General features: G+C 47.5%; 1 protein-coding gene across 1 annotated transcript in view; it reads left to right on the forward strand.

Moving 5' to 3' along the window:
• The first annotated feature begins 927 nt into the window (after positions 1–927).
• Positions 928–23,539, forward strand: part of CCDC30 (coiled-coil domain containing 30) — a 40,787-nt gene continuing 18,175 nt past the window's right edge. The window contains exons 1-10 of the mRNA XM_035567850.2: positions 928–1,191; positions 1,797–1,917; positions 7,571–7,761; positions 11,795–11,884; positions 12,808–12,961; positions 14,681–14,752; positions 17,015–17,130; positions 18,529–18,636; positions 19,051–19,151; positions 20,011–20,203. Coding sequence (XP_035423743.1) covers positions 928–1,191; positions 1,797–1,917; positions 7,571–7,761; positions 11,795–11,884; positions 12,808–12,961; positions 14,681–14,752; positions 17,015–17,130; positions 18,529–18,636; positions 19,051–19,151; positions 20,011–20,203 — 1,410 coding nt within the window. The remainder of the gene's footprint in view (positions 1,192–1,796; positions 1,918–7,570; positions 7,762–11,794; positions 11,885–12,807; positions 12,962–14,680; positions 14,753–17,014; positions 17,131–18,528; positions 18,637–19,050; positions 19,152–20,010; positions 20,204–23,539) is intronic.

Below are 23,539 nucleotides of genomic sequence, written 5' to 3' on the forward strand. Positions count from 1 at the left end.
CTCTGAAAGCTGCCTGTTTTAATCTTTCGGTGCGTGATCAATATGAACATATGGTCCTGCTAGCTTAGAGGTTTCTGTTGCCTTATTTTGAGTCTTGCACTTAAAGACAGAGGTGGGCTGGCAAAGGTGAGAATATACAAAGTCATGTGCAAGTAAATCAAGCACACCCTTGAAGTAGCGTTACCACACGTGGTGGGAAACGTGCAACAATGGTCATCTCGGTATCCTGCCCTTTGTGAGGGGGTTATGAAGGAGGGAAGCCCCAGGCACCACCTCTTGGAGCCCGCTGGAGTCGCAGGGACGCTGCTGCGGTATGCGCTGCACGGTGCCTGCTGCTGCTTCAGCAGGGGGTGAAGCTGTGGGGAAAACTCGGGCCGAGCCCCAGCAGTCCCGACCCGGCGTGGCCCTGTAACGAGCAGCGGCTGGACGAAGACCTCGAGAGCTCGCAGGACCGCGAGGGGCAGGAATCGAGCTTCGGTTCAGCTCCGGCGCGTGTTCCGCGGCAGGTTGGCTGCCACCGCGCGCACCCGGCCGCCGCAGGGCTCCTGCTCCCTGAGGGCTCCGGCCTCGGTTCGGTCGCACCCCCCCGGGGTGGTGCCGCTCTTCCCGGCCTCTCGTCCCACCGGCCTCGCGCCGCGGGACGCCTGGGGCCTGTTTCACGCGCCCGCTGCCTGCCGCGCCGCGGGAGCCGGCTTTCACCCCGAGCCGCCGAGGCACAGCCCCGCTGCCGGGCCCGGCCGGGCCGTTCTGTCAGGACCCCGCGGGGCCGCCTCGAGGCCTGCTCGGGGGGCGGGCCTCTCGCTCGCCGCCCTGAGTGACGGCTCCCCCAGCCAATCGGCGGCGCGCTCGCCCCCTCGTTGCCATGGCGCCCGCCGTCCGGGCGGGGCGGGGCGGGGCGGGGCGGGGCGGGGCCCGGGCCCGCGCCGCATGGAGGCGGCCGTGGCCGCTCGGGTGGGTGCCGGGGGTCGCCGGGGACTGCTCGGGGGCTGCTCGGCAGCGCCCGGGCCGCAGCGCCCCGCCCGCCGCTTACGGCCCGTCTCGCTTCCCCCGCAGGCGGAGGCGCCGGTGCCGGAGGGCGCCGACCCCGTCGCCCCGGCGGAGGAGCGGCTGGGCCTGGCCTGGCGGCTGCTGCGGCGAGCCGAGACCCGGCTCGGAGACCTCGAGCGGCGGCGGGCCGAGGAGCTGCGAGAAGTAAGGGCCGGCTCCCGGCGGAGGGGCCGCCGTTACCGCTGCGCCTCTCTCGCCTCCCGCGCCCGCGGCGTGTCACGGGGCGAGGTGGCGGCCGGGAGGCGCTTTCCCCTCGGCCCCGTTGCCAAGTGCATGGCCCGGCTGTCGGCGGCGGGCCTCGGGCCTCCGCGCTCCCGGCAGCTGGCCTCCGGTCCCCGAGCTAAAAAGCCGCCCAGAGAGCGGGGCCGGTGCCTGTGCCCCGTGGCCGGGGCACGTCCCCTGCGCTCGCTGGTAAATCCGGTTAAAGGCCGGCTCGGGCTCCTGGTGCTGTGTCAGGTCTGCTTTGCTGCCTAGCGTTGAGCCTTTCCACGTCTCTTCTGATGAGACCTATTAAAAAAAAAGGGGAGAGAAATGGGGCTTTTCTAGTTGAAAGGCTGCCTCCCTACCAAAACGTCCCCGGATTCTAAAATGGCACAAAGCGTAGTGTTCTGCAGATGGCTGAGTTTATCCTGTGAATCGTGGGGGTGAAGGGAGCTCGAGAGTTACTCGTGCCAATAACTTGCTGACGAGTAAGTGTCTGAGCTGTTTGTAAGCGTGCTGAAGCGCAGGGACATTTGCTTGATTCCTAGGTGGAAAGCTACGTGCGCCATGTCCGTAACCTGATAGAGGAACGAGACAACGTCATCACGGAGTATGAAAACGAAAACGAGCACCTCCGAGATGAGCTGATGCAGCTGCAGTTGCAGCAGGGTAATCCTTTCCCTCGGAAGCACAGTCCAAGGGGATGTGTTGCCAGGTAGTGCTCTACAGGTTTTCCAGCAGAGCTGGCTGAAAGCTTCTTTGCAGGAAGAACAACATTTCTCAATGAGTTCTGTGAGACCAGCGCGCATGGCTTGTTTTTTGGGAGCTTGGCAGAAGTGTTGATGAAACTGAAATGTTGGAATTGATTTGTAATCGACTTAGCCATTCTTGTCTGCTTTTACTGGCTTTATTCAGTGAGTTGGATAGTTTCTCACCTCAGGTAGCTGCATTGTCACACGAAGTATCTTCCAGAGGCTGTTTGAAGAACAGAATCGATTGTGCTGTTCATCTCCGTACTCTAAGTTGTTCAGTAGCTGAGTGCTGCGCCGTGCTCCTACTGAAGTCAATGAAGCAACTTTGCCATTCATTGGCTTTGGTTTAGACAAGGCCCATAGTTTTTAAAAACAACTTTGAAGGACACAGATATGTTTGCAACAGTGATCCAAAACTTGTAGTTTGTGCTTATTTTCGTGTAGTTGTTCTGTTTAGAACAAATTATTTCACTTCAAATGATTTGCTTCTCTCTCAAACCCGGGGTCGTTTTGTTCTTGATTTTCTTCAGTCTCACGAGTCTTCTCTTGTGCGTTGAGTGCTGCTAGCAGCACGCTGTTACCATTAGCTCTTCTTTCTGTGGTATGTATTATCCTGGGCCAGTGGTGAGACTGGGGGTGAAAAGCATAGCTTGAACAGGCTCTTTGTTATGCACGCTTTATTTGGGGCAGTAAATATAGGAGTTTGGGGAAATTTATTGCAGTTTTGAGTGTTTGGCTCTGGCCAGCATGCAGATTTCAGGGAGCATGTCTGGTGAAGTGACGTTTAAAAGATAGGTGAGCTTAAGCACTGTTTGAAAATCTGGTCCTCTGGCACCTCTGGGCTCCAAGAGCTGTACTTTACTGTTGGGTGCTGGTGCGCAAGGCTTTGAAATGACCCAGTGACCTTTGGCTATCAGTAGAGAATTTTATTACTGATTCTTCCCTCATCTTGCCCACGAGGTGGCAGGCGAGTGATGAAAACGTCTACAAAGCTGTGTTTACATTTGTTTCCTCGTGGTGGCTCTGCTCTTTTCAACTTTGTCCATTTTTAAAGGATTCTCATGGCTGTTGAGCAATGGTTAACACTGAAATGGAAGCTGAGATCCGTGCCCACGATGTTGGTGGGTTCCTAATTGTGGCCAAGTTATTACCAGCCTGCAGTTCCTGAGGAGTTCCTGTGGTTCCATGGTGCTTTGGTGCCGTATGGTGGTTTCACGCAGCTTTCTGGAGAAGTTTATTTTGGGACGTTGCTGCCAGACTTTGGTTTTTAAGACCTGTTATTGCCTTACTGATGGCAGTAGCTGCAGTCCTGCAACACATACTGATGGCTTAGTGATCTGGCCGGTGGTATGGATACGTCGATAAAGCCCTGTCTTCCGCTAGGGTGTTCTCCACAGTGAGGGGTGCCAGCCTTGGTGTGTTTTGGGTTGCTTATGGATAGCTTCCTTGTGGAACTGGCCTTTTGGCTTGGCAAGGCCGCTGCTGGCCATGGAGGGGTGCAACAGGTGACAAGGAGGCACTATTACTGGCTGTGCAAGGCAGCAGCTTGGATCCTGGCTGAACTACCATGTCTGCATGTGCCAGCATGTCCCCAGAGATCCAGGGAGAGGGGCTGGAGGGAGGACTGGAGTTCCTTTCTTCCAGGAGTGAAGTTCATCACCTTCCTATCCCACCTCCAGCTCCTTCGAGGGTGATGTGAGACTGCTGGGGGGGGCAGCTTGAGGGCTGTAGGCATGCTTTGTGGTCTGGTGCCTGGCAGCAGCCTCACGTTGGAGAGATCTGAGATACCTGTGAAGCTGTGTCCTGGGTCCTTGCACATTTGTGTCCGTGTGTCAGCTTTTCCCTCTGAAGGTTCTGACACAGATGTGGATGCTCACATTGTCCATCGTCAGTGATTGCTCCAGAGTGCTCGGAGGTCCCTGGCTCTGGGCAGGATGTGACTCAGCTGCTTGGAGTTCATGTGGGTCATTTCTTGCTCTGTGAATATTTGTTATTTCTGCCATTTTTCTCTTTCCCTTCTGTTTCCTCCCCACCTATCCTTCCTCCTTTACAAAAAAAAAAAAAAAAAAAAAAGGCCATCTCTGGCACAGAGCTGCTGAGCGTGCTGAGGAATGTGCTTGTGCCTTAGCAGCCGTGGTTGCTCAGTCCTTTACCTGCTCCGGGTCTCTGATGCACCTCTGCTGCCTGCTGTGTGGCTGCACAGCTCAGTGCTGCATCACCACATTTGTTCCGTGGGCCTCTGCTTTCTCCTGGAGTTTGTGCAAACCAGCCCAGAGGTTCCTCCCGTGTCCTGCGGGGTGCAGAGCAGGCTGAGGGGCGGTTGTCCTCTGGGTCTTATTGCACCTCTTGTCGTGTTTTCTCTTTAGGGGGGACAACATGATACTGCAGATCAGGCTTTAACAAAACAGGGCTGGAGAAGGGGTCTTGTGAAAAGGAAGACCCCAGCCTACTGGGACTGTTAAACAAAAATGTGAGTAACGTCACGGCAGGGAGCTTTTGGGAGGCTTGAAGTGAGTTCAGATGGGAAAGGGTAGTTGAGGACAGTGGCTGGTTCAAGCCTGTGGTGCAGCCAGAGGATCAGCATGAGTGGTGAGGTACAAGCGGACAGGAGGATCTGTCCTGATCTGGAGTGCAGGGAAGGCCAGTGGCAGCTGGGAGAACCGGCTTTGGAGACCAGGAAGGGAAAGCACCCTCAAAAGAGGTGCAAAGACTCGGGTAAATGCGGGACATCACTTGGGTGGGCTGTGGGGGCCGAGCACGTTCCCTCTTCCAAAAAAACACCCGAACAGATCAGAAACTGTGCTTGGTCCTAGGATTGCTGTGAGCAATTTGATCTGCCAAAAGCTGTTTCTGATGATATAAAGCAAGTTTATGCTTATATATATATTTCTTGCCTGGAACGGGCCCAGAGAGTTCCTGCCTAGAGCAGCTGTGCCTGGTTTTATGCTGAGCTATTGATCTGAGCTTTACCTCATTTGGTACCTCTGCCCAAAGTGACATTTTTCCTTTCCTCAAGGCACTTCATAATCCGTTTCTGATGGTTCTCATCTGATATGCTTCAGTGTTTTTGGAGGGCAGATCGAAAACTCATGCACAGAATTACCAAAGCTTTTATGAAAAACAGATGTAACAGAAGTAAAACATGATGCTGCTGGGGCCTTGCCATGATTTAAGGAGTGAAACAAAAAGAATTGTCGTAGCCTGAGCTCGTTTGTTGTAACAGCTGTACTGCTTAAACCTCCCCCGCATGGACGAGAGGACGCGGCTTCTGTTGTGGGTGTGATGTTTGTGAATTGCACGTTTCTGTGCGTCAGGGAGAGAAACTTCCTCTCTTGCTTTACAAAGGTAAGACACCTTTGCAGAAACGAAGCTCGCTTCCAGAGAAGCAGCGGTGCAGTAGGTACGTGCTTGTGGGAGCACATCAGGGCGCTGCTCTGACATTGATCATACAAGGTGTTTGCTCTCTTTGGTAGGTCACATACAATGTGATAGAGAAGGGGTTTGTCAGATGCTTGTAAGGAACCAGAGGGCTTTTACAGGAAGGTAATTTGTGCTATGTGCTGCAGTCTCCTCTCATCCTCACAGATCTTTTTTTTCCTCTTCAGCCCGTGGAAAATGTCTAGATCCTGTTGCCACATCTATATAGCGTAGTATCGTTTTGCAGGCTGCATGCAAGGGAAGTACCTTCAAGCAAAACTGTCCATACAGGAGCAGCTGTGTGAGTTCAGTCCCTTTCGCCTGCTGTCCTGTTTCTGTCCATAAGCAAAGCAGCTACCAGGGGAAGGTGCAAGAACCCCAGTTTGGATCGTCGGTGGGATTTGGCAAAACCGTGGGAGGAATCTGTGAGGCAGCTTGGAGGCCATGTGGGTTTCTCAGTTTAGCGTGAGCTGTGGGCTCTTCAAAAGGCATATGGAGCAAGGGGTCAGTTATTTTTAAACTGCAAACTGCAATATTTGTTCTCCTTTGTACAGGAAAACTGCAAAAGAGCCGTGCTTGACCTCTTCATTGAACAAGCTGTAATTCATAACCACAGGGAGGGTGAATGGGAAACCGCAGGGTGTTTTCCATCCATAGGGCTGGACAGAGCCAGCTGCAAAGTGCAGAGTGGAAACAAGCAATTGATTCGAGCCCTAGGGTGTGATTGCGCCGGGTCCCCTGTTAAATCCAGTATGTGAAAGTGCAGAGCAGGCTTCTCCAGAGCTGTGTATGTATTCTGTGTAAGAGTATGAGAAGTACTTGTTCTGCGTAACTTCTGAAGTTTAGCTCCCTAAGCAGTGAAGGTGTGACTGTGCCTCCCTCGTCAACACAAACCCCACAACTCCCTGATTCCCATCCTACAGCACTTGGAAGCCTTTATAACCTATTTGGGGCAAGAAATTGGGAGCAGTTTTTCTTTTTAATATGAATTAAATTACTGGAGAAAGGACTGATGAGAAATGAGCAGTGTTTACATAGGGAGGTTTTCAAAGCCCTTCCTTAGGTTAACAAGCTAATAGATCCAGTGCAGGAGTTGCTGCCATGGCCACAAAGGAGACGAAGGCATCCTCATGCTCTCTAGGTGGATGAATTGCCAACCAAAGCGAGGGGTTCTTGCTTAAATTTTTTTTTAAACAAATGATCTTGAGCACGCTGCAAAATGGAGTTCAAACCAAATAGGAAACCTCTTGCATTGTTTTTTTTTTTTTTTTCCTGAACGTTTCTTCTGAACAATGTACCTGGAGAAGTGTAAACAACTGTATAGTGCTTGTAACCTGGGCAGTAGAGCCAACTGTGGCCCCAAACACAGCAGTGCCTAGCTGTAAACAAATACCATTATGATCTATTTACCTCAAAAGCCATTGAATCTTGAAGTTTTTCCTAGTACAGAGTCTTCCTAGCTGTAACTTTGGGATAAATAGTGAGTGGTAATTTAATTCTAAAAGGATTTTTTTTGCTCCTTTAATCGTACAGGAGACCTCTAAATAACAGGTCTGCGTTACCAAGAAGTTGTCCTTAGCCTGTGGGATTAGAGCTGGTTCTGGAGGAACGTGCATGGGGAAAAAAAGCTCTTAGGAAAATTCTGTTTGTATGAGTGATATGATATTTTGTGTCTCTTCTTCCTAAAGAAACTGCTTATGTGATTGTCTGCCCATCTGCTTGGTTTCTCTCAATGCTTTTTTATTCTGTTGTTTAGTTTCCACCAAAGTGTGTTAGGGGGTAAGAGAGTCAAGGACAAAAAGGTTGGTGAAGCTTAGCTGCTGGGTGGAGGTAAATGGTCATAACAACTCACCCCTCTTAAGGGCAGGAGAACTCAGATGTAGCAGGTCCTATCGCTTGCTTGACAGGCAGGGTAGTGGGTGCGAGCAGAAATGTCACAATGGTGGGAATGGGGCTGCCACAGTAGGAGAGAGTGGGGGATAGGAGGGAGCAAGGGAGCTGGGAAGCAGGAGAACAGACTCGAAGTTTTGTGAGCTGTTGGAGGGTTCCAGGAGAAACTGGGGCTGTCGTGGTGTTTAGAGAACCTGGGGCGCAGATCCGCAGGGAATTGGGCTTCCTTTCTTCTTGTGCTCACAGAAGGCCTTGTCTTGCAGAAGCCCAGCTGAAGGAGGTCAAGGAGATGCTGGAACAGGAAGGCTTGTCCGAAATAGCTCACAGTAATGTCAGCGAACAGATTGCTTATTTACTGGTAGAAAGAACAACGCTGCTGGAGAAACTGGAGATCACAGATCAGAAGTTGAATTCACACAGCTGCGTAGACAGGCTGTGTGCTGCACAGCTTCAGGTACACCCTGCTTTAGCTGCTCAGACTGTCTGAAAGCATGCTGGGGAAAAGGGTATCTTTGAGATTTTTAAATTAAAAATTATTCTCCTATCTATGGATTGTTAGTGATGAAGTTTATTTCTGTATTAGTTTTCTCCCTTGTATGTTTATGCTTGATTTGCTCCCACGTCTTGCATAGGGATAATGAATTATTTTTGAGAGAATGTTGAAGAATTTGTGATATAATTGGGTCTGAAGATCTTCATTGGGCTATAATGGCTTCCTACTGATCCAGATTTCCTGATGATCCGTTATGTAATTACAGGTGAGTGAGTTCCCTTGACAGTCATTAATTTAAGAAAAACCCTCCTTGTACTCTAAGGTGAGGTTAAAACTCCTTCCTTGTCTTCTAGCTGCTGAGCTAGAGGATGGAAGTTAAGTAAACCTCTGCTTACAGATTTTGTTCAGTAAATAAATTTGACAACGTGACTTGGTGGTTGGCAGGCTAGGGGAAGACCATCCACATCTTGACTCTTACTTTTGCGGTCAAGATGACAAAACGGACAAATGGTGGAGGAGCAGCAGCTCCGGTGTGTCAGAGAGGCAGTTTGAGACCAACTACCTCGACTAGGGCAATCTCCCTCCCAGCAACTTCGACGCCGACTTCCACCTACTCCTGAATATGACTGTTAAAGGGAACTGGAGCCCAGGAGCTCCTGGCCTTTGTAGCTCCTCATTTGCAGCTCTCCTGCGTTGCTGTGCTTGTTGGTCCTGCTGTGCAACGCTCATTCTGCCCTTGTGCAATACTCACCTCAACCCTAACTTCACTTTGACAGTCATGGCTGTCGGATGTACGGGGGCATAAACAGTGCTGCCGTGGGCTAGGTCAAGAGCCTGTTTAGACTGCAGCATTTGTGATACAGAATGTTCAGTTTCTCTTACTCTTCCCAATCTCCTTCTGCCACTTTAGAAGTGGCCAGACCAGGTTGTCCTTTGGGGTGGGGGGAGCTGTTCCTGCCTGGGGACCCAGTGGGTGAGCTCTGGGCTGCAAGGGAGATGCAGGAGGGCTGGGAGCTGCAGCCCCTGCAGAGCACGGCCAGCCAGAACTGGGGACAGAGGAGATGGCAGGGCTTGGTGACACCCAACTGTTTGCTGGAAGCAAGGGCTGCCTGCTAGGGCACCAGCAGGTGGAAGATCTGCGGGCAGACTGTTGCATTTCTGTCACTACCTTGACCTTTCTATAGTTAAAAAGTTGGGTTTATAGTTTTTCATTCTGATAAACCGGTTGGAGTTGAAAAGCTTCTTGACCTCTTTTGGGTGAGCACACTTAAGGAGGGGGGCTCGTCAGGCCTGCTGCGAAGCTCAGCTTGGTTTGGGCTGCGTTGCACCATCTGACCAGAAGCTCAGAGGACTGCGTAAGGGCAAAAATGTAGTGGTAGTACATCAGAAATACCCCCTTGCCTCCAGTGCTGTGCAGTGTCTGAACTGTAGCTGCTATCTTTGTATTTATTAGTCCTTGATTAATTTTTCTCTTCATTGAATATGGTTGCTTGTCGACCCCATGCAGTTTTCTTACATCCTCAACGTTCTGCAGCAAGGTTCTGTTGCTGTCACATTCCTTTGTTTCACCCTACCATCTCTGGGCTTTGCTTAATGCTCTCCAGCTCTTGCATTCAAGGCAGTGAACAATTGCCTTTTGTCTGCCTTTTCTGTGCCACTCGGGATTATACTGACCTCAAGAGCATCCCTTTCTGGCTGGAGAGTTCCAGTCTGCCTAACAGTTACGGGGTTGGGTGTCATTCGTGGTTCATTCGTGGTACAATAACACCTTCACATATAGGTATCTTCCTCAGAATCAACGGGTTTGCTTACAGTGGGGGAGAGATACTTCCCTGATGTGTTGCCTCCCCCTCCTTGATAGAAAGTGTCTCTGTGAATCCTGAATAATCTGCCTGTGAATGTCTGTCACTTGATACAAATGTTTGCTGCAAACCGACCATTTTTCTGATGAAGCACTGTAATAGAAACCTCACTGTAGTTAAGAGGAAGCAGAGCTGTAACCTTGCAGTGAAATGCCAGTTAACCACATCTGCTACAGAGCATTTACGAGGAGTGATCAGGTTTGCACTTCCTTCAGTGCCACGGCTGAGTAAGAGAAATAGGGCCAGGTCAAATGAAGAATGCAGATGCCTCCAAGTCCGGTATTGAATCCAAACCTTCCTGTATGGAGCTCATCCTTCTGAACACGTAGCTGATGGGGACTTCTGTCTAACAGCCTGCAGATAAAGCATGTACCCATGTAAGATGTACGTTCAGGTCCCTCCTGTTGATCACTTCAGAGGAATTCCACTTGCATGTTTCTCTCCCTGAGTAGATAAATGACTTTCCATCCTTGTGTTGGAGCTGGCCACCGAGCAGTGAAGAAGACAGATTCCTGGAGCCAGGAGAGCAAGCAGGCAAGGAGCAGGACTGCAAATAGGGGCTAGGGATGGAAGTCCTGCTTTCTCCTGCACTCATTCCTTCCTATTTCTCCATCCACTCTGGGGCTGAATGCCCTCTACACCTGGCTGCAGGCTTCCTGGAAAAGAGCTACAGCAGTTATGCATTCAGACTTCTGTTGTGACATACGGTGTCTGCAGCAACAGCTTCTCCTAGGTGTCCCCTCTCAGACCATTCTTTGTGATGCTTCCGTAATGACCACACAATATGTTTCTGTAACAAGGCTGGCGTTGACTACTGGGTAAAATTGGAGAGTGTATTATTGCAGCTGTGCTGGGTGAAGGACGAAGCCAGGGCAAAGTCTTGTCCGTAGAGATAATATAGTCTACGTGTGAAGAACAACATGGACTTTTCTTGAATTCCTCCTGTTACACAGTGCTAGACCCCCCTGTTATGTAAAGACAGGCCTGTAAATACTTGACTTTTAGCCACTTTTCATACAGCTGTTTAGAAGAATGAGGCTTGGAAAGGCAAGCGTATTCTTGCATGATCAAAATACATTATAAGGTTAATGCTCCTCATTCTGAATCAAACAGAACTTCTCTGCAATTCTTACACTGGACACCTTTCTTTCTGTGTTTTTAAAACCAGGTGAAAGACTCTGGAGACCTGCTTTTCAGGAAAACAATTTCTAAAGCAGATTGTTTTTTCTCCCCAAATGATGTCATTGGTGTTCATGCTTGTGAGCTAGAAACTGTTGATTAAGCACTCCTTTCTTCTGGGTAGCATCACACATTTGTTCTACAGGATCATTAGAGTCACAGCAGTGTTTCAAGTGAAAAGGTTAATTGCTCTCGTTACTCTGTTAACTGGAACGTGTAACCTTTCTAATTCTCAAACAAACTGTTATGTGCTCGTTCACTCTTATACCGAAAGTCCAAATAAGTTTCTGTCTGTTATGGAAATTAATGTGTTTTTTTTTTTTTTTGGCTAGACTGCTTAAGCATAGCTGATTTTCTTTAATGCATCCTCAGTAATGCAGAAAGCCTGGGTACAAACATGCATTTTTGTGTAGTCATCCTGATACATACGTGGGAAAACACTTTGAGTAGTGCCAGAGAAATCTGGCATGTACAAGCACACACCTCTCTAGCATCAAGCTGCAAAAATGTTAATGACAACTAACCTGAGCAGAAGGAAATCCTTGGTGCTGATCCATGTGCACAGACCACAGGAGCAGGAGGAAACTGTTAACCTGGTAAGCACTTCAAAAGAGTAGGGCATGAGGAAGTAACCCACCATTACACTGATCGAGTGAATCTACTGTACGTTTCTTGGAGCAAAGCTGAGCCACTATGCTCAAAAAGGAAATTGCCAAGGAGATCATGGCTTTAAAAAAAAATGTAGTGGGCCTGTAGAGTACTAGCAAAGTATAATAGACAACTGAGGATTTTCCCAGGGATGTGGGATATCTCTGGTTGAAACTTGTCCTTTAAGGTATGATTACAACCCCTTGTTAATGAAGGTACGTTAAAACTGAGAATACTATACCCTGGTGTCCATGGCAGCATGCTTTCTTGTGGTATTGATCTATTAAAATCTCTTTCTGTGCAAGGATGAGTTTGATCACGTTCATCAGACATTGGAAGATGAACTCCAACAGCAGTGCAAATCCACGCAGCATGCAGAAGAGACGATAAATGAGGTAGTACATTTGCATGTTGCTTGCTGATGACGTGGCACGTAGCTGAGATTTCAAGCAGTGGGTCTGTTCTTGAGCACACTGTGGGGTTATTTAGTGTTTTTTGCTGATGGGTTGTGACTGTGCTTTGAACTGCAGGCTGTGCAATCTCATCAGCCTGGTGCTACACGAGTTATTAACTTCTGCTGAGAGCCAGGGCTAACATCTCACCAGGGTGAGATGGTTGGGTTAGGGCTGCGAGTGCTGTAAGTACTCATGTGCCTTTCATTCTAGCCACAAAGAAAAGATATTGGAGACAGAGCAGACCAAAGTCATGGCTGTGAGAAACAGCCCTTTTTATATCAGCTGAAATTACTTCTCGGCACAAACACCAGGTCAGTGGGTGAGGTCTCTGGCTCACAGACTAGGAGCATTTTGTAGGCTGGAAGAGGAGGTTACCATTGCCAGGCTGGGTTGGGGCTAGCTCTCACAGCAGCCTTGGGACCAGCTCTCACAACAGCCATGGGACAACAAACATGCATAACTGACTTGTTCTTGGAGCAGACCCTCACAGGGTGTGATGGAGCCCTCAGCTTGGAAACCCCCCATATATACATTTTTCTGAACTATGTGCTGTCTGTAATCATTCGTCCTTGTCTTCAAATGTGCTTGAAAATGCACCTTAATTAACAGCATTGTCTCAAGGAAGGAAAAACAGAGCTTTGTAGGAAGCAGCCACGGCATGCTGTTCGATGTCTGCTCTTTGACACCTGTCCATGGCAGGGTGTCACCCTCTACCTGTCTGTCTCCTGCCTCTGCAAGATCACCTGGTTTCTGTTTGTGTCACCACCCCTGTTCTGGTGGGCCCAGAGGAGTGTGGAGGTGGGATCTGCAGTCACCAGGAGGGTTATCTCGTTTCCACTGGAGCATTAGATTGTGTGCTCCAGTCCTACAGGGAAGAGCTGGAGAGAGAACAGGCATCACGTGTAAGAGTTGAACGAGAGCTGGCTGAGGCCACGCAGAAGCTGCTGGTGGCCCACAAAGGGATCCGGAGGCTGACAGATGAGCTGGATACGCAAAGAAAGGAGCAGAGCAAAATACGTAAGTGCTTCTCGTGTGGCTGCGTGCCACTCCTAATTACTGGCCTGTGTTTAGCCCACCCCTGTTCAGTGTGAGCCTTGCACTTCTCACCCAGGGGAACTGGAGAAAGGCTGCCCCATGTCCTTGTAATGAGGAAAAATCTGCTTCAAGGATTGCCTCAGTACCTAGGAGACCTGAATGCAGAAACACAATCAGGATGAATCCGGAGTGTGGAAAGCCAGAACATGGGGTAATCTGATCCTTGATAGGAGTAGCAGCAATTCTTGACTGAATTCCTCTCCCTGGCTCATACAAAGGGAGAAATACACACCCCAGAATGGGATTGAGAAGAAATGGCAACTTGCTCCAGAAACGGAACAGCTAAAATAACTCATACACAGTGTCAGCATGTCTGAACCACCCATCTCCAGGTTCTCCAGGTGTTATTTTTGGAATGCTACCTCATTTAGGGGTCATTAGCAAGAGCTCATAACCAAGGCTTGTCAGTGGTCTTGAAGTGACTGGTTGGATTCTTACACTTGCTAATACTCATTTAACCTCCTTGCAAGTATTTAACCTCCTTATTGAAACATCTGTTATTGTCTGGCCCTGAAGTATTCCTTTTTTTTTTTTTAATTACATTTAAATACTGACCGAAAAAAAAATTAACTGTTTTTTGGAAAGAAGTGAAACTGTTTGGTAAAGCTCCTAGTGGAATGATCCCTAAAGCCAGGTCCTTCACTGCTGCCTCCTACAGGAGGCTCCCCCAGCAAAACACTGGTTTCTAGATGCTTTTTCTGTTACTCAAATTGTCCCAAAATCCATGATACAGAATTTCAGCTGAGAGCAGCAAGGTGCGATGCTGCCCCGTCACCTTTGCAGCAGCTGCTCTCTTAAGGAGACTGGTACCCACCTGTGATGGCAAATCACGATGCTGACCTCGCAGCTTGTGTATCACACTCAGATGTAGTCACTAAACCTTCTAGGCAGCCTCCAAACCCATCATTGGCAGCTTTTTAGTCAAAGCACCCTGCAGTTATCTGCTTTGTCTGTCGATTGGTACGCACGTGTTCGTGTGGGTGAGTGTCGTGTCGCAGCCTCCAAACCGTACTGCTTCTCCAGATTTCGGACGGGCTGCAGCGTGACTCCTCTTCCTGGATCGTAGCCTGCGTGGGGAATCTGTGTTCTATAAAATTCCTAAGTATCAAATGAATATAAGACTTTCCAAACTGTGAGTAAGGGTTTCATGCTTGCTATGTCTGTGTGGTTTATTATGCTGTATTAGTGTGCAAGATTAGTGCTGTAACATCTCAGTGACTTCCCTGATGATGTATATCTGCATGCCTTCTCTTCCCCATGAGCTACAGAGCCAAATGCTTTGTAAATAAACTGATTTTTAAATAGAAGACTAAACGAAATCTCTGATCTTCAGTAAGACTCCACTTAAGCAGTGTATTTTGGTTCAATGATTACTTGCAGCTGCTTGCTTGCATTGATGAGAAAATACAAGATTGCTCCTGGGCAGTTTGTAGCTCAGTTATTGGGTCTTAGTGATGGTGATTAGAGATTTTAAGTCGTGTGCAGTGGTCTAGATGTCAGCTTCTTATTTGTTAAATATAGAGTTGAAAGAAAATTAAAAAAATAAAAAAGTGCATCAAAAATGTTGCTGTTTTTTTGTTGTTGTTCAGAAACTTGCAAATGAATTGCCACAGCAAAACTGTCTCTTTGTTATCCTTGCAGAAACTGCCTTGTGGTCAGCCCTGCAAGTGCCTGAGAGTTGGGAAGAAGGGGTGCATGAATGGAGAAAGAGTGGTAAGTCGACCAGTTTATAAGCGGAGAAGATCCAACGTTTTATCTGTAGTGGTAGACACACTTTTCAGCAAAATGAATGCTTTAGTCGAAAGTGTTTCTTCACTTTTATTTTAAATTACAAAACTGAAAATCCAATAGCAAAAATCTCTGTTTGAAAGTGGGGTGTGGTGTTTTTTCTTTTTTTTCCCCTCTAGTTTAGAACCAAGAAAATAGGTATATTTTTATTTTTGCCTGACAAAAAGTCAAGTTTAAGTTGAAAAGGGAAGAATCGTGTTCATCATTTCTGTAAGGAAAACTGGCTTCTCTACTTCTCTGTAGTTCTGCTTTTAGGAGCAGAATACCAGTGTACATGCACTCAGTCAGACACGTTTCTGTCAATGTGCTCCTAATGCAAACATCTTTTTCCTGATTCTGCCATTTGAAATACTAGATGGTCTGTGTTAATTGGTGTGATGGTTGCATATGTGTATTGATTCAGACTTGATGGGTTGGTATACAACAATGATTTTTACTCTCTGGTCATGCTATAAATATTAATGTTAGCACAACACTGGTACATTCACATTGTAGTTCCTGCTCATAGCAAGTCATGAATTTTAAGCTGAAGTTGGAAGTTTCTCACTGATAAGGTAACTTTTCCAAACTGTTTGAAGTATATTTTGTGGACAGGCATCAGGTCTGCCCATGCTGCTGATTCTGGCTGGAGTTTGAACTAGAGCATAGCTCACATGTGCATGGTGGCTGGTTGTGGAATTTGAACTTGAAGGTGAGCTTGAGCCCTGAGCTAAAGTGACAAATGCCCAAGGACCACTGCGTTAGAGCAGAGCTTAGACTCCTCCCTGATCTCATACATACAGGACTGAGGCTCATTGTCACAAATAAATTTTTGCACAACTTCGATTTAGCAGCGATTTAAGATTTATTAATACTTTAATGGTAAATCACAAGATTGGACTGTATGAGTCTTAACAGCACTTAATAGTCAGCCTATTCAACACAAGGATTCAACAGTATTTGCTGCAATACAAACAGATTTAGCTGAAGATTTGAGAATGGAAATGTTCATACGAGACAGCAGGGTATGGGGGGGGGAGTGTTCTAAACACAGTCGTGCGCTTTCAAGTTTTTTCCCCCTTTTCAGGGAATGTCTCGCCCTTCTCCCTTGTCAGTGTTTGTCCGTGGAGGAGCTGTGGTCCTCGAGGAGGTCCTGAGAGGTGCCCCAGCTCAGCAGGAGATCGAGGGTCATAGCTCACTGTGATCCCCGGAGAGCTCAAATAGGCTTTCTCTGGCCGCTCTATTTATAAGATAAAGTGACTGGCTCCTTGTCAAACTCAGATTCCTTATCATGTTGTTCTCGACCTCCGATGTGATCCGTCATTTCCCCATGAGGGATTTCAATGGGTACTTGCTTTCAGGCAGTACCTCCCTTTGTTCGTGGTCATGGCCGTGGGCATCCACCTGGCGCTGTTGGTGACGAATTGCCCGGTTCAAGGGACAGTCACCTCGAGGCCTGCTGTGGCTCAGAAGTCTGAGCAAGTCCTGTGCCAAGTGCAGGAGTAGAGCATCCCCACCACACTTGTGTACACCCTTACTTTTTCAGACATTCATGGCATGGACCCCCCCCCCCCTCAGGGTGCTTATCTTTACCTTGGTTTAAAAAATAAAGTTTTGAGTCCGGCTGGACTCTCCCCCACCCTCTGCAGGGTTTGTGCAGCATTTCATAGGTGCTGTGCTGTCCCTTTCAGAGCAAACATCCCCCTGCATGAGCTGTTCCCAACGCTCACCCCCTTTCACGTTGTCTGCTTTGCTGTGATTTTGTGGGATGATACTTGCCAGAAATTTCTAAAAGAAGTTTTAAAATAAAATTAAACAAAACCAGTTTGGAGTTTTCCAAAATTTACTTTTGCTCTTCTTGAAACCCATACCTACATGTCTGAGGCAAGGCGTTTTCCCTGATCTAGAAGTAAAGTTATTCCTTGGAATAACTATGGAGAGACTGCTGTGCTCCTACAGTAAACAGCATGGCTCAGTAGCACTGCTGGTGAACCTGGATCTCCAGAAACATAAACCTCTACACTATGAGTAAGAGAATGGTGTTCCCGCATGTATCGGGAACTACTCTCTGTGCTGTGCTCCCAAATACCTGTGCATAAGGGCAATGTAATTTCAGACAGAGTATTCATGCGATAGCTCTGCTCTGAGCTTGATGGAGGTCACGGGCCAAGGCAGTGTTGGTGAGCAGCCTGTGTGTGCTCTGTCCAGACAGGACTGCGCTGCAGAAGGCCATGGAGCACAACAGCAGGCTGGACAAGGAAATTCTGGCACTGCGAGCACGGGTCCAAACGCTCGACTTGGAAAGAAAAGCGTTCCTTGATCTGGTGAGTACCCATCTTGTCCTGGCTCCTTCTCCAGGCCTGCTGTGACACCAACAGGCTGCTGTGGAGCCACCAGTCCTGGGTTGGCTCCTGAGGCTCAGATGTGCTCCTTACCCTGCCCTGCCTTTGTATTTCCTCTCTCTTTTCTTTAATGAGTGTTTCCAGAACCGCAGCTCTGATGTTTCATGGCTCATGTAGTAACAAACACCAGGAAACTGGCAGAATAAATATCCAAAGCATGTTTTAAGGCAGCTGCTGTTACTGCAGCCCTAAAAAAAAAAAAATCAGCTGTCATAATATCTTTCAGTGCAGGACAAGATCGGTGGTACTTTGATCATGGAGGGGTCTGTTCATGCTCAAACTGAGTATGTGCTTTAGGGCTTCTGAGATGCTTGTTTTCTTGTGCACAGCATTCAGGATCAGATGGATGCTTTCTGGTGCTAGCCGTTGTTTGCACAAAATTAGGTGGATAAACAGAGGCAGCAACAGTTCTACATCTTCCTGGGGACTGTTAATAAAGAAAAGAAATAAGTTTAGTTTAAAACCCAATGCTAACTATTTTTCAAATGATTTTTAATTTTTGCTCATGTTTTGATACCTCTCAGCCTCTTTGGCTTTTTAATGTGGTTATGCTGGTTGGCTCAGTAGAAGATAAACTTACTACTTTTCATTTTGTGTGGAATGTCATTGCTATTAGTTAAATGGTTGATATATTAAATGTAGGTTTCTCTAAATGTAGTAATCTTTATCAACAGAGTAGTTCCTTAGTGAGATTGGCAATCGGAAATAAATATTAAATGAATATTAAAACATGTAATTTGGCACAAATTTTGCTTCTGTTCTTAATTCTCAAATTCTTTGTGTTAGTCCTTCAGCAGCCTATAATTGGTTCTCAGTAGTATGTAATTACTTTTGCCATCTCATGTCTTGCTGTTCAGTAACTAAGTGAGCTAATCTCAGTAACTGAGAGTAAGCGTGTGAATGATTGGTGGCTGTGTGGTGTGAATGCTTACCTGCTATTAGTAATGTTATATTGATCCTATCAATAACAGCAAAGACAGTCTTAGAAATAGTGGTTGTAATCTGTCTCCCCCTTGGCGTTCAGTCCTGTTTGGTAGGAGGGGATGCACAACACATGCACAATCAACAATTTAAATAAATGAAGAAAAAATGCTTGCATTAAAAAATGTAGCGTGGTATTCCCCATTTTACTTCTCTTTACCTCTCATATAGTCTGAGGCCACTTGGCTATAGCAGCCACGTGAGCTCCTCAGCCAATCCCTCAAGCTGAGTGGTTAATATTAATAAATCAGCAATTTATCTGCGTCAAGTTTGAGGAGGATCTTAAGACAGCAAGATGAAAATCAATCAAAAATACAAGCAAGTGTTTTTATTTTGAAGGTCGAACAGCTCAAAGAAGAGATCTGTGAGTATCAAAAGGGTGAGAAGCAAGGATTTCCATTGTCCACACCAGTCGAGACTGAAGAATTGAGCATGTTGCAGCTGCAGGTACTTTCAAGGGCCTTTTGTTCACCATTGTAAAAAGCAAATAGAGCAAACAGGCCCCACTCTGCATTTTAATCCCATGTCATAAATGAAGAAGCATAGCTTGTTGTGCAGAAATGCTTGTGTTTTCCTTTCTGTGTGTGGGACATAAGATTTATGCTGGGCATACCAAATAAACTCATGTGTAGAGCACATCTGTTGGTGTATACCCCCTAGTGCCTTCATAGCTGTTACAAGCCTTGGGAGGTTTTGCGATTATAGCCAGTGGATTATCTAATATGAGTAGATGCGGCTGATGCATCTCATGTTTTCTTGTTGTCCCATTCGTTTATGAGGGACTTAGGTAGCTTTAGAATCACGTCGTGCTAAGATTTGAGTCTTAATTGTGTACTAACTTCATTTTCTCTTTATGCACAGGGCACAAAGGATGAAGGGAGGGTTGAAGGGGACCACACTTCAGGCAAAGCTGGCTCAGATCAAGAAGACAGATATCAGAGTAGTGAAACACTTCATAAAAGGTTTGCAATGAAGTCCTTTGTATATTGTCTTTTTCTAGTGGCTTGTCTGGCACTCTGTTGGTATTCTGTCTTGCAGGGTGTATTTAAGTATTGGGTTCTTTAGAATATTCTTTGGTACCAGTTTTGTTCCTTTGCTCCCAGATTTGAACGTTTGGAAGTAATGCAGTCGTGAGTGGGTGTGTAGTCATTGGTATTAAGAATACAGACTGTTTTCTGGCACTTTCTCCAGTTTTTTGTTTTCCTAAAAGAATAGGTGTTGGTCTTTTGTGGATCCCTGCAGACAAAAGCGTTGTTTTTGAAGCTGTTTTGCTGCTGGGAGGATTTCCTCTGGATTTGGTTGCTGTCCAGGGGTGTACCAAGACACTTGGCTTTCAGACTTCCATGTGTAAACTGGGATTTTTGAGGGAAGTCAAATCTTTGTTCTCCTGTGGCCTGCTTAGGAAATTGCTGCTGCTAAACCTCTTCTAGCGTGTTCAAGGAGGAAAGGGCTGTCTGATCCCATCCCTGTGTCTCTTTTCCCCTTCAAATGCCCAAGCCTGTTCCCCCACCTCATGAGGCTGACTTTGTCATTGACTTTCTGCTGTTAGCATCCTCCTGCCTGACCAGTTCTCTCCACAGACCCTCATCGTTACTCATGCAGAACGCATCGCCAATAATTCCACATATCACCACCTAAATAAGAACAGGGACAGGTCATGCTGGGTCTGAGACTCAGAATTAGCAGGATAGATATCACACAGTGGAAAACACATTGGATCTTCCTTGCTTGGCGGTTTGTCAAGAGGTAAGTGATTTGTCTGTGTGCTGATGTGTTCACATAGCAGTTTCAGCCTAAGTGATACTGGTCTTTGGTGTGCAGGTGCCGAGAGGTGATTGAAAACATTGAGGGCAGGAATTCGCAGCTCCTTCACAAGCTGCAAAAACTTGAGCAGGAGCGCGAGGATTTGGTTGAGCGCAATGAAGAGCTGGAATCAATTCTGGGAGAGACACAGATCCAAACAAAGCAGGAAAAGGAACAGTTTGAGAGTGAAGTGGAGGGACTTCACCGGAAAGTAAGTAAGGAATGGAAGAAATGCTGTTTGGTTTTGTTTAATTCTAGCTGCTTTTCTCTCTGCATATTCATTGGTAAAATAAAATGTTGCTTGACCTAAAGCTGCATGCTCCTTTGTTTAGTTTGACAAGAAATATAACTAGCAAAATCTGCTAGTTTCAGAAAAGTGGGAGAAAAAATAATTATAGCAGTGAGTAAATGACTCTTGCTTGGAGGTACAGATTCCCCCTGTGGAGGTACAGCAGTATTGTCTTTTCCAGCTTCTATTCCCCTTTTTCATGCTTGCACAAGAACTGTTAAGTAGCCAACTTACATCCTGGATCCACAAGACCAGGCAATGCTCCCTTCACAAACAGCCTTTCTGTACATGTGGACTGTGCTAGTGTTGATTTCTTCTCTGAGCTGAAGCAAAGCCTTTGTGGTTCAAGTTTGAATTGCCTCGTTTTTCTCTGGAGCTATTTCTTTTGAGCCTTTTGTAGCTTGGAAGCATTTATTTCCCCTGAGAAGCTGTCCTAGGTAACATCAGTGCTCCTGCCAGACTTTCGCATCGGTCTCCTTTAGGAATTGCTTTTCCACCTTGGATGGTTGTTTCTGCTTCTGCAGTTCCTGCTGAAGGGCGAGTTCCAGGAAGCCCTGAGTCGTCCTGGGGCTTAGAAGAGGCACGAGGTATTTCTGAAGCCCGTGAATTGTCACTTAAGCTGGCAGTCATGATAGAAGGCTTTAACTTCAGTCCCTATCTCTTCTCCAGACCTGTCCAACAGAGAATGTGGTCCCTGTGGGGCAGTGGTGCCACCTGAACCCAGGAAAGATCACCCAGGAATACTTAGGCATGCTGGTGATGAACCGCTGCACTTTTTGACTTCTGATGCCACCTTTGTCAGGGTGCTCTTTAGCTCTGATTTGATTAGGGACTTTCCATCCTTCTGGAGGTAGCTTTGTGAGGAGCACCTGTGCTTTCTGACCACTTAGTGACTGCTTGCCCCAAAGGAGATGCTGTCTGCAGCATTTGTGCAACGTTGCTGCCAGGGCATGTGGTCTGCTACAGACAGGGCAGTCGAACAGGTCTTAGGACAGGTCCTCTCTGCTAATTTCTAGGCAGAAAGAACAGAGGGAGCCAGGAGCTGGTTTTGCTTCTAAGTGGGTTGGCGGCTTTTCCTCCAAAGAGGCTGGTGGAGGAGATCTCCTTTTCCTTTGGCTGGCTCAAGGCCTTGCTACCTGGCCAAGGGTTCTTCCTTGGGCTGTGTAGCCCTCTCCCATCTGTCTGTGGGTAAGAGATGTTCTCGAGCTGCCAGGCAGCAGGACCAGTCCATGGTGTCCCAAGAGAACCTTGGATTTCTGAGGTGAGAAGGAAGGACACAGGTTTTTGAGTCGGGAGTGGCGCTTTGACATATCCACATGCTTGCTGTTGTGTTACGCTGCAATGTAGGAGGTGGTACAAGTGTGAAGGTACTTCCCATGTGAATGTGGAAGCAACCACGCATCTCCAAGATGAATTGTTACAAGTAATTTATCTTGTCTTCCTTTGAAGTAACCTCTGGCTGTGAGGGAAAATTGTTTCATGACAGTAAAGCAGACTGAAGGTATGTTCAAATATCTCCTGAAGGACCCCAGCAGACGTCATGTTTAGAAAGGTGTAGCTGAGGAGCCAAGGGAAGACACTGACCGTGATGGGAATGGCAGCAGGTCTGTCCACCGTGACCGGGCTTTTATTTAAATTGAATGGAGCATTTGTTCAGCACACATTCAAACGTTCCTCACTTTTCTCACTGAAGTAGAATAAATCGGCTCTCCGCAAATCAAACAAAATGCATTTGCAGTTTGGGGAAATCCCTTCTTCCCTCAGTCCGTTGTTAAAAGGATCCTTGGGAACGCTGCTTCAGGGGATGCAGAGCGAGCGCAGCGGGGGGCACCAAGTAGTCAAGGAGATGCAAAGCATTTTGGCTGGCGTGAGCTTGGAGCTGCGTTCTGCTGGGTACAAAAAAGAGCTAAAAAGGGCAGCGGAGAGACAGGTGAGACAGACTGCGGGATGGAAGAGGAGGGGGGTTAAACCTTGGCTAGATCCAGCCTCTGCTCAGGTGGAGGGTGCAAAGCTGCATCCTTCCGCTCTGAGTGGCTTTTGGATGCCTTGGCTGTAGTGAGGGAAGAACCGCACAGAGGCATGTGTGCTGGAGCCTGGAGAAAGCAGTGCCCCTGGGTGTTTGCCAGGCTGCACTGTGTGAAAAGGACCTGGGAGTCTTTTCTGTTTTGGCAAGCCTACAAAAGTCCTGGCTGGTTAGGGCACTGACACAGAACGAGGACACCAGGGTACAATATGAGTATTGTTCTGCCACTTGCATGGGACTTACCTGCCCAGCTTAAATGCTTAAAACTTAATGGCTTGGGGAAAAAATAAGCAAAATAATGGAAATGCGTAGCTGGGTATCAGCTTCCTAAGCAAAGGTTGATTTGGGAGCTAGGGAGGGGAGGTTAGTTTTGTTCCTGAGATTCCTTCCACAGCTCCAAAGTCTTGTTGAACTACAAACCGTCACCTGGTCACGGAAGAGAAAGCTGGTTTCCGTCAGAGGCCTGGGTGTTTCACCCTACCAATGTGCATTTAACACCTGGCTTGGTAACATCATCTATCTTAGAAAACAATATATCAGCTGCCCTCTGTTACAAATTGGTCCTTGCTGGGAGCTTCAACAGAGCCATCTTGTGCCTGAAGCCTGTCAGTGGAGGCAAAGCTCTCGCTTTTGAGCTTTGACATGCTGCTTTGTAATCACTGAAACGGACTTTTGGCTTCCCATTGAAAAGGAACGAAAAATGGTATCTGAATATGTGCGGAGAAAAGAGAAAGAGGGAGACATAAAGCCTGTGAATGTGCGGTGGAGCAGGTGCATGTTCTTTGCATGTTATGGTGTATGTGGTGGACAGATGAACGCTGAGGCCAGTCCCTGTAGCTGGACTTCATCCGCTTCCACTTGCTCTGCAGACTCGTGAAAGCCCAGCCTGGTCAATGGGGAGGCCAACTTGGTGGTTTAGAAACAAGAAAATCAGCACAATTTTTTTTTTCCCCGAGTGTAAGAAGCTGCAAGGAAGGGCTGCTGATTGCTGTGCTGGCTAGCAGTGGGGCAGAGCTGGGCCGTTAGTGCCAAGACTCCCATTTTTCAAAAGGGTCTGCAAGAACCATAATCAGGAGGGGAAATTGGACTGTTTCTAGCTCAGATGAACCCTTTAAAACAGCAGGACTGGTAATAATTGCCACCAGGGCCCCTGCACTGGAAGACTCCTCAGCTGGAGGGGCAAACTCGGAGGGAATCCTTGTCCAGACGCCTCTCGGCTGCCAGGAGAAGAGCGC

This window comes from Cygnus atratus, chromosome 21 (assembly GCF_013377495.2).
Source record: "Cygnus atratus isolate AKBS03 ecotype Queensland, Australia chromosome 21, CAtr_DNAZoo_HiC_assembly, whole genome shotgun sequence".
Taxonomy (NCBI): Eukaryota; Metazoa; Chordata; class Aves; order Anseriformes; family Anatidae; genus Cygnus; species Cygnus atratus.